Genomic DNA, 9,678 nt, shown 5'->3' with positions numbered 1-9,678 from the left:
TCAGTGTGTGTTTTTGGGAGGAGAATGGGAGGGGTGGGGGGTGAGAGGTAGGGAGGAAGCCAGGAAATTGACAAAGACTTGTTTTCCATAGTAAGGTTTCGCTGTTCTGATTTGCTCAGGTCGAAAAGCAACGAGACTGAGAGCTCATGAATAATTAAAACCGCGAGCCTTGGAGCCTGTAGGAACGGCGCTGACCGAACGAACACTCCTTGGAAACTTGAGTTTCCTCAACTTTTTTCTCTCTCTCACTCACTCGCCTGGACTTTCCAGACGGCCGATCATGAAAGTCTTGATTATTTTCCACTCGCACTTTTGAAGACTTGGACTGGGGCGGGGGAGGGTGGGTGGGGGAACTTTTTCTTTGGGGAAAAAAAAGTTTTGGAAAAAGTTTTCCAAACTTTGTATTTATTATTTTTTTAAAAAAAGACACTTTATATCTATCTATATCATTTTGCAATGGATCAAAATCCTATTCCGCCACCGGGACAGACCATTGTCCGAGTTCTGGGAGATTCCGAGACCGATTTGGAGGCGTTATTTAACGCCGTGATGAACCCCAAACCAGGCGCTGTCCCGCACCAGGTGCCCATGAGGATGAGGAAACTGCCCGAGTCTTTCTTCAAGCAACCGGACTCCGGATCGCACTCGCGTCAGTCCAGCACCGACTCCAGCAGCAACTTGCCCCAGTTCCAGGTGCAGCACATCCGATCGCACTCATCCCCGGCCTCTCTGCCCGTCAGTGCTAACCCGAACTCGCAGCCGTACGCCCACCTCCGGCAGCAGTCCTTCGACAACATAGACGATGTGCCGCTGCCCCCTGGTTGGGAAATGGCCAAAACGCCGTCAGGCCAGAGATATTTCTTAAAGTGAGTACACCTTGTACATTTCCAGCTCCCATTTCAACCCACCCTGAACTTTGCCCTACTTTCCAGACGCGCTGAGCGATCAAAGCAACAGCAAAGTCTCCCTTGTGCTTGCCCTGAATAACCTCAGAGGGATGGAATTAATTCTGCGGGAGGGTCACTCGTTAACTCTGCTTTCTCTCCACAGATTCTGCCAGACCTGCTGAGCTTTTCCAGCAGGTTTTGTTTTTGTTTTTGTTGAGGGGGAGGTGGGACTGGATTTGGATTCGACACGATGGGCCAAATGGCCTCACGCTACACTGTAAATCTTGTTAATTTGATAGTTATAAATCTCTATGAATGAAGTGGAGGTGCCGGTGTTGGACTGGGGTGCACAAAGTAAAAAAATCACACATTTTCACTCAATGAATGAAAATATCCCGTCGCTGACATCCCCCCAGCCCCCACCTCCAGTTAATTTTTATTTTTGACAAGGGTAGGCTTGAAAATAAAGTGAAAGTTTGTAACTCTTTCTTTTGGTTTGGTCAACAAGAACAGGCTTGTTTTGTTAAATGTAACCAATCTCCTTTGTTACGTACATAGTTTGGTCCATTTGCAAAGAAAAGTTAAGTGACCTACAGGAAGAGTTATCCATCTGAAGATTTTGCAAAATCCTTGCTCTCTCAATAGTATTGAAAGAATGAGATTGACTAAAAGGGTCAATGAGATTGGCACAGTCCACAGAAGACTGAGCACAGTGGCCGCGATTGGAGTGGTAAAATGGGCAGAAAACACTTGTACAGATTGTTGCTGTCCAGATGCCCAGTTTGTTCAAATGACATTCTGGGCTTGCCAAGGTGAGAAATGTTTGCTATTTCATAATGTGACTTGGAAATGGCACTTTGAGTAACCAGTGTTCTAAAGAGAAGCAAAAGCGGAATTGATGAAGAGTCACTGGACTCAACATTGACACTGAAGTCACTCCACAGACATGGCCAGACCTAGTGGATTTCTCCAGCAATCTCTGTTTTGGTTTCAGATCTCCAGCACCCACAGTTTTTTTTTGTTTTCTTTGATTGGGTCTCCTTTAGAGCATAATTAAAAATCACACAACGCCAGGTTTATTTGGAAACACTAGCTGTTGGACTATAACCCAGTGTTGTGTGATTTTTAAATTTGTCCATCCCTGTCGAACACCGGCACCTCCACATCTCGGAACATAAGACATAGGAGCATAGGCAGGCCATTCAGCCCATCAACTTCACTCCACCATTCAACAAGACCATGGTTGTTTTGATAATTGTCAAGTCCACTTTCCTACCTTCCTCCTGATAATCCTTGATTACCTTACCGGTTAAAAATTGCAGCCTTGAGTATACTTAATGACCCAATCTCGACATCCCTCTGTGGTTAAAAAAAATCCCCCAGATTCACTATCCTCTGAGAGAAGAAGTTCCTCGGGTGGCACGGCAGCTCAGTGTTTAGCACTGCTGCCTCACAGCGCCAGGGATCCCAGGTTCAATTCCAGCCTTGGGCAACTGTCTGTGTGGAGTTTGCACATTCTCCCTGTGTCTGCGTGGGCTTCCTCCGGGTGCTCCGGTTTCCTCCCATCCAAAGATGGGCAGGTTAGGTGAATTGTCCATGCTAAATTGTCCATAGTTGTTAGGTGCATTAGTCAGAGGGCGGGTGGCTTACTCTTCGGAGGATTAGTGTGGACTTGTTGGGTGGAAGGGCCTGTTTCCACACTGTAGGGAATTTAATCTAATCGCTGCCTTAAATGTGTGACCTCTTATTCTGAGATGATGCCCTCTGGTCCTAGGCTCTCCCAGAAAGGGGAAGCAACCTTCCTGCACTTAGTCTAAGAATCCTGTTTGTTTCAACGCAGTTGCATTTCATTCTTCTAAATTCCAATGAGACCAGCCCCAACCTTCTCAACTTCTCCTTATACCCCATCCAAACCCAGAATCAGCCAAGTGCGTGTATGGAATGAGCTGTCAGAGGGAGTGGTGGAGGCTAGTTCAATTCAACATTTAAAAGGCATTTGGATGGGTATATGGGTTTGGAGGGATATGGGCCACGTGCTGGCAGGTGGGACTAGACTGGATTGAGATATCTGGTCAGCATGGATGGGTTGGACCGAAGGGTCTGTTTCTGTACTGTAAATCCCTATGACTCTAAGTGAATCTTCTCTGGATTGCAGTATATCCAATGCTGATATATCTTTCCCTAGGTAAGGGGCCTGTAATTGTTCACACTATTCCAGTTATGATCTGACTTGTGCCTTGTATAGTTTTAGAATCATAGAATCATCATAGAATCATAGAATTCCTACAATGTAGAAACAGGCCCTTCAACCCAACAAGTCCACACTGACCCTTTGAAGAGTAACCCACCCAGACCCATTCCCCAATCCTATTATCTTATGTTTACCCCTGACTAATGCACCTCACCTACACATTCCTGAAGACTATAGGCAATTTAGCATGGCTAATCCACCTAACCTGCACATCTTTGGATTGTGGGAGGAAACCGGAGCACCTGGAGGAAACCCACGCAGACACGTGGAGAATGTGCAAACTCCACACAGACAGTTAACTAGGGTGCAAAAGTGAAGTCAGAGAGAGTCTGCTTTATATACAGTGCACTGGACATTGTCTAAACTCCAATCTCTGAACATCCCTTCACACTAATTCCTGTGCCAACTTTAGCTCTCTGAATGTGACTCTGTACTTTGCGCTAGTTTGCTCTCTGGACTTGCTAACTATACACTAGCAACCTGATCCAACTCACTTTTTACGGGTTCCAACCAGCTGTTAGGGAGATTCATGTCCAGTCAGTTTCTGCAAAACTTGTTTTTATCTGCAGATTTTAAACTTGGCACTAGATGGGAGAAGGATAATGTCTTAAGCCCCATGAATGCACGTCACACGACTTCCTCCCCATTCTGTTTGAGGATCCCTGTGTAGTTGCTGTCAGGATGTTTTTGCTGTATATTTGGGAGAGGGATATTGTCGAGCCCTTGTTGGTGACCTTGTTTATATGCTGATCCATCCTCCTTTTTGCATGCTGTTGACAGTCTTCTATTGGGTGCAAGATTTTTTTTGTTGTGTTTGCTATTATTCATCAGGATTGGCAGAGAATGTGTACTTTTTGCCAAATTAATTGAGAAACATTTTAGAGGCAAGCAAGCCTTCAGCCAATGCAATCTCCACCCATCCCTCAGAAGCCTTACCAAGGGATAACCTATGTCCATTATCTGTAACACCATTTATCTTTTGTGCCATTACACCACATAAGTTACATAATATTACTGTCAAGGTTAAAATTTATAGCCTCCCACTCAGTGACTGCTGATACTGTCACTGCTGGTAGTTGGTAGTTCTTTTAGCATTAACACAATATTTGCCATTTGACTGGATAGTCAATATTCTGAAGACTTAACTACACAGTATAGACAACAGCTAAATGTTTCTAGTTATTTGTTCACCAGCTTTACCAAAGGGAAATAGAGTATACTGTATCTCTACTGATCTCAAAGTGCTTTAAAAGTTCAGTGGACAACGAGGTGATAATGACCAGATCCTCTGTCCATGGGTATTGGTTGAAGAAATCATATTGGCCATAATAGCAGGGAGAGCCATCCTGCTCTTATGGAGTCACAAAGTCATACAGCATGGGAACAGACCCTTTGGTCCAATTAGGCAAAAGTGAGGACTGCAGATGCTGGAAATCAGAGTCTAGATTAGAGTGGTGCTGGAAAAGCACAGCAGGTCAGGCAGCATCTGAGGAGCAGGAAAATTGATGTTTTGGGCAAAAGCCCTTAATCAGGAATGAAGGACTTTTGCCTGAAATGTCAACTTTTCTGCTCCTCGGATGCTGCCTGACCTCTAATGCAGATCCCTTTGGTCCAACCAGTCCATGCCAAACATAAACTCAAACTAAACTAGTCCCACCTGCCTGCTCCAGGCCCATATCCCTCCAAACATTTCCTATTCATGTATTTATTCAAATGTCTTTTAAACGTTGTAATTGTGCCCACATCCATCATTTCCTCAGGAGGTTCATTCCACAGGCGAACCACCCTCTGTGTAAAATATTTACCCCTCTTTTTAAATCTCTCTCCTCTCACCTTAAAAATGTGCCCCCTAGTCTTGAAATCCCCCGTCCTAGGGAAAAGACAGCTACCATTAACCCTATCTATACCCCTCATGATTTTATAAACTTCTATAAAGTTGTCTCTCAACCTCATTTTAGGACTATCTAGTTGTAACATCACAGACAGTGTGTAGCACACTCTCAATACTGCACTGGAGCATTAGCCCAAATTCTGCCCTCATGGCTCTAAACTGGGGTCTGAATCCCCGCTTTCTAAACAAATGTGAGTGCGATATTTGACAGGATTATGCATGTAAATCTTACTGTGTGGCTGAAGCATGTTTTGAAACATTAACAACATACCTGTGGTATGCAGGTGAACTTAAAAAAAGAAGCTTGACCTGATATCTTAGGAAATAAATGCATTGATTTGTGTGGCCTTGTGTGATGCATTCAATACATTTCTGAATTTTAAGTCTAGGTTGAAGAAATAAACCTGCTGGTGAATTTTTCCATTTTGCACCCAGCAGGACAGATGCAAGAATATCAAATTTCAAAGGGGTTAACAATGTCAGAAGCTGTGTGTGTTCATGTCCTCTGTAGGCAAATGGGACTTTTTTTTGAATTCGTCAAAAATTATATGATAATGCATTTTCCATGACAACATGATGACCAATCAGATTTGACTTGCCAACCAATTAGTGTCCTATCCGCTCACAATATAAATTGCTACTCCCTTTGAAATTTGGCATTCTTGCACCTGTCCTAATGGAGTGCAAGATGAAAAACTTCAACAGCATGGTTTCTTTTTTCATGAATTCCAGCTTCTTTACTACCTGCAATTGTTCTTGAATTATGTGCAAAGTCTTTAGAATTAAGGCTGAGGGGTGACCTTACAGAGGTTTATAAAATCATGAGGGGATAAATAGACAAGGTCTTTTCCCTGGGGTGGGGGAGTCCAGAACTTGAGGGCATAGGTTTAGGGTGAGAGAGGAATAATTTAAATGAGACCTTTGGGGCAACTCTTTCACGTAGAGGGTGGTGCGTATATGGAATGAGCTGCCAGAAAGTGGTGGAGGCTGGTACAATTAGAACATTTAAAAGACATCTGGATGGGTATATGAATAGGAAGGGTTTAGAGGGATATGGGCCAAGTGCTTGCAAATGGGACTAGATTAGGTTAGGATATCTGGTTGGCATGGATGGGTTGGACCGAAGGATATGTTTCCATGCTGTACATCTCTATGACTTTATGACTCTAATTGCTTCATCTCATCTAAATAATAAGTATGATATGTTGGCCCCAATGTCATTGGCTGTAGCTAGGGAGCAGGCTGGTGTGGGAGAGACAGATGAGGATTGATGGAACAGGTTGCAATATTAGCTGCTGATCGACATTCGGTTGCCTTGCCTGAGAACAACTATGTGTGAAACGCAGACCAGAAGAGGGTTAAACATGGCTGTGATGTCCTTGATGGTGAAGGAACTTAGTGACTTCTCACAAATCACTGGGGCTTTTATGCACCATTAGCAGCCTGTGCCATGGATTCACAGTTTAGGATTCAGGCTGAGGGGGTGACATAATAGAGGTTTATAAAATCATGAGGGGATAAATAGTCAAGGTCTTTTCCCTGGGGTGGGGTGTCCAGAACTAAGCGGCATAGGTTTAGAGTGAGATGGAAATACTTTAAAAGGGACCTAAGGGGTGCAGCAAATTATGGCTTTTATCATGCCATTTGTTGCTTGGGACACTAGACTTGGGCTGGGAGGAGAGAGGAAAGATACAACAGCGAGTTTGGAAAAAGACAACCCTTAAAAGGTAATCGGAGAATGACTTCAGATTTTTAAAAACCTCAGGGTTATTTTCTTGGCAGAATTTGCACATTTTTGTTTGTTTGTGGCTGAATCACAACAGTTGGTATTCAAGCACTGGACTACCAAGTTAAGACATGGACGTCTTGTCAAAGGTATGCACATCTGCTGAACAACTAAAGATGGGCAAACAAGCAAACAGTTGTTTTGAATTGTTGGAAGTGTAATGACTACAGTAAGTTTGGTTCTGGATGAAACCTCAAGGTGTAGGAAGTAAATTCCAAAATTCACTTAAGAGTGGCTGTTGAATCAGGAATGTAGTTTACTTGCAGTTTTTGTTTCCAGTGCTCAAATAACAAAAGTTGTGAAGGGCCTTCAAAACAAAGCCTAAAGCTTAAAACTTAGAAAATTGCTAATGATACACAAAGCTAAGTGAGAATGTAAGCTGTGAGGAAACTGCAAAGAGATGGAGATAGTTAAGAGAGTCCTGATGATGGATCCTGCCCATAACATCGACTCATCTGATGCTCTCTGACCTGCTGTGCGTTTTCCAGCTCCCCACTTTATCGACTCTGACTTTCCAGCATCTGCAGTCCTCACTATCTCCAAGAGAGTAAGCAACCAGGTGACAGATGGCATGTAATGCAGCAAAATATTATCAACTTTAAAAGTTAGAAGAGAGAAGCAACATTTTATAGAAAAGAATGTTGATATTCAGAGTCTGGGTGCATTCACTGAGAAACACAAGACAGTTGGCATGAAAGCCATCAGGAGCGCCTATGACGTATTGACCTCCAATACAAGGGAATAACCCAAATTTAAGAATAAGAAAGCCTGGCTACAGTCATGCAGGGCTTTAGTGATACCATACCTGGAATATAATGTGCAGTTCTTGGTCTCCATATTGAGACAAACATACACTTATGTTGGGTGGGGGAGTGATACAATTAGCTAAGTGGCGAGATGGTTCATGTGCAAGTCAGATTGCAAACAACCAATTTCCATTCTGGTTGAGGTAGCCTTGAGGTAAGTCTCCTCGTGGTAAATAAAAGCGTAGCACCGTTACATGGTTATTTCACTAATCACCATGGACCTGCCTCTAGGAGGAGAATAAATATACTTGCATCGGAGGCAAAAGTTCACCACATTGCTTCCTGGGGTGACAAGGTTGCCCAGCGATGAGAGACTGAGTAAATTGGGTCCCTATTCTCTGCTTTTAGAAGAATGGGAGGAGATCTCATGAAACGTACCATATTCTGAAGGGGCTTAAGCTGACAGGATAAAGGCTGAATCATTGAGGCCTGAGATGAGGAGAAATTTCTTTGCCCAAAGGATTCTGAATCTTTGGAATTTTCTATCCCGGGAGCGTTTGGTGCTCTATGATTGAATACATTTGAGACTGAGATCGACAGAGATTTGGTCTCTCAGGGTGGGAGTTTGGAGTTGAAACCGAAGATAGCTATGAGTGCATTGAATGGTGGATCAGGCAAAGTGGGCTGTATGACATACTCCTGCTGCAACCTTTTATATTCTTGCGTGAAAGTTTGTCAGTTGTCTCTATGACTACTTCACAACTCATTCAATGCTCACATTGAGTTCATCTTTTCCCGCATGTAACAGATGCAAAATGTTTTATGCATTGATGGTTGTCATAAAGTGCTGTTGTGAAAAGACAGCAAGCCCATTCATAATTTTGGTCCTCGTAAGTCTCGCAGTTTTCTTGTTTTCAATTGATTCCACAAACCTAAAAAGGTGAAAGCAGCAACTTGCCTTGCTGACTCAAAACAGCCAAGACTTGTAACTCCTCAAAATAATAACACCACACAGTTTTATTGACTGCAAAGCAGCTTACCTCGAAATGTCAGGTGAACATAGGAACAAGAACAGGATATTTGGCCCTTTGAGCTTGTTACAATTTGAGATACTGGCAAACGCAGCATGCCTGATGGTACTTGTATTATTGCTTTTGGAGATAACTGGACCCTTCTTTCGACTTCTAATGACTTTATGCCCAGGAGCAGTTCCTCTCCCCGTCATTATAATACTAACGTCAGTACTCATGACAAAACAGATCAGTGCATGCACAACAGACGTGTTTCTGTCTTGGCCTTTCCTGCCTGCATCAACTAGGTTTTGGAGTTAATTTGGAAAGTTCGGAACGATAGCAGTTTATATTCACTGGTGACATCAATTCAAGGGATACAGTTCAGTGATTCCTAACTTATTGCATAGCTCTTGCAACCCAGGCCACCAGAAATTAGGGACGCTAGGCTGCTCAAAATACATTTCCTTTTTGTATACACTTGTAGGGTGCCAGTCAGTTGCAATCTAGAGAGTAATTCAGCAAAGAATTCTTATGATATCTTGAACCATGACAACAGATTCCTCATATTGAATTAAAAAGCAAAATACAGCGGAGGGTGGAAATCAGAAACCGGCACAAAGAATGCTGGAGAAACTCAGAACCTCTGAAGAAGAATCATATGGAATCTGAAACTTTAACTCTGTTTCTCTCTTCACAGATGCTGCCAGACCTGCTGAGTTCCTCCAGAATTCTCTCTGTTTGCCTCATATTAAGTTACTGCTTGAATTACTTGGCCAGCTATGTGTTTTCTTTCACAATATATAGTTCATGTACTATTTTTAAAAAAACAATTTCCAAAATAATTATTTTATTTTAGTACAGAAGAGGGACAAGGTTAACCAAAGACAATAATGAGATAATGGTAATTGTTTTCATGAAGGAATTATATTTAGTTCTTTTGGGTAAAGGGATGAAAGGGAATGGGTAGAAAGTAGGAACAGGGGACTGAGTTGAATGAACTGCCATGATCATGTTGAACGGTGGAGCATTCTTGAAGGGCTGAATGGCCTATTCCTGCTCCTATTTCCTGTTACTAAGTGCATGAAAGCTTATTCTCATTGAAGT

At 42.9% G+C, this 9,678-nt stretch overlaps 1 protein-coding gene across 1 annotated transcript in view; it reads left to right on the top strand.

The window, feature by feature from the left end:
- Window positions 1–456: 456 nt before the first annotated feature.
- The window catches only part of LOC122555663 (rho guanine nucleotide exchange factor 26-like), a 117,189-nt gene continuing 107,967 nt past the window's right edge, over window positions 457–9,678 (top strand). The window contains exon 1 of the mRNA XM_043701659.1: window positions 457–866. Coding sequence (XP_043557594.1) covers window positions 457–866 — 410 coding nt within the window. The remainder of the gene's footprint in view (window positions 867–9,678) is intronic.

The sequence above is a fragment of the Chiloscyllium plagiosum genome, chromosome 13, assembly GCF_004010195.1.
Source record: "Chiloscyllium plagiosum isolate BGI_BamShark_2017 chromosome 13, ASM401019v2, whole genome shotgun sequence".
NCBI classification, from domain to species: domain Eukaryota; kingdom Metazoa; phylum Chordata; class Chondrichthyes; order Orectolobiformes; family Hemiscylliidae; genus Chiloscyllium; species Chiloscyllium plagiosum.
Note: the sequence above shows the minus strand (reverse complement) of the source record. Positions and strands in the feature narration are given on the sequence as shown.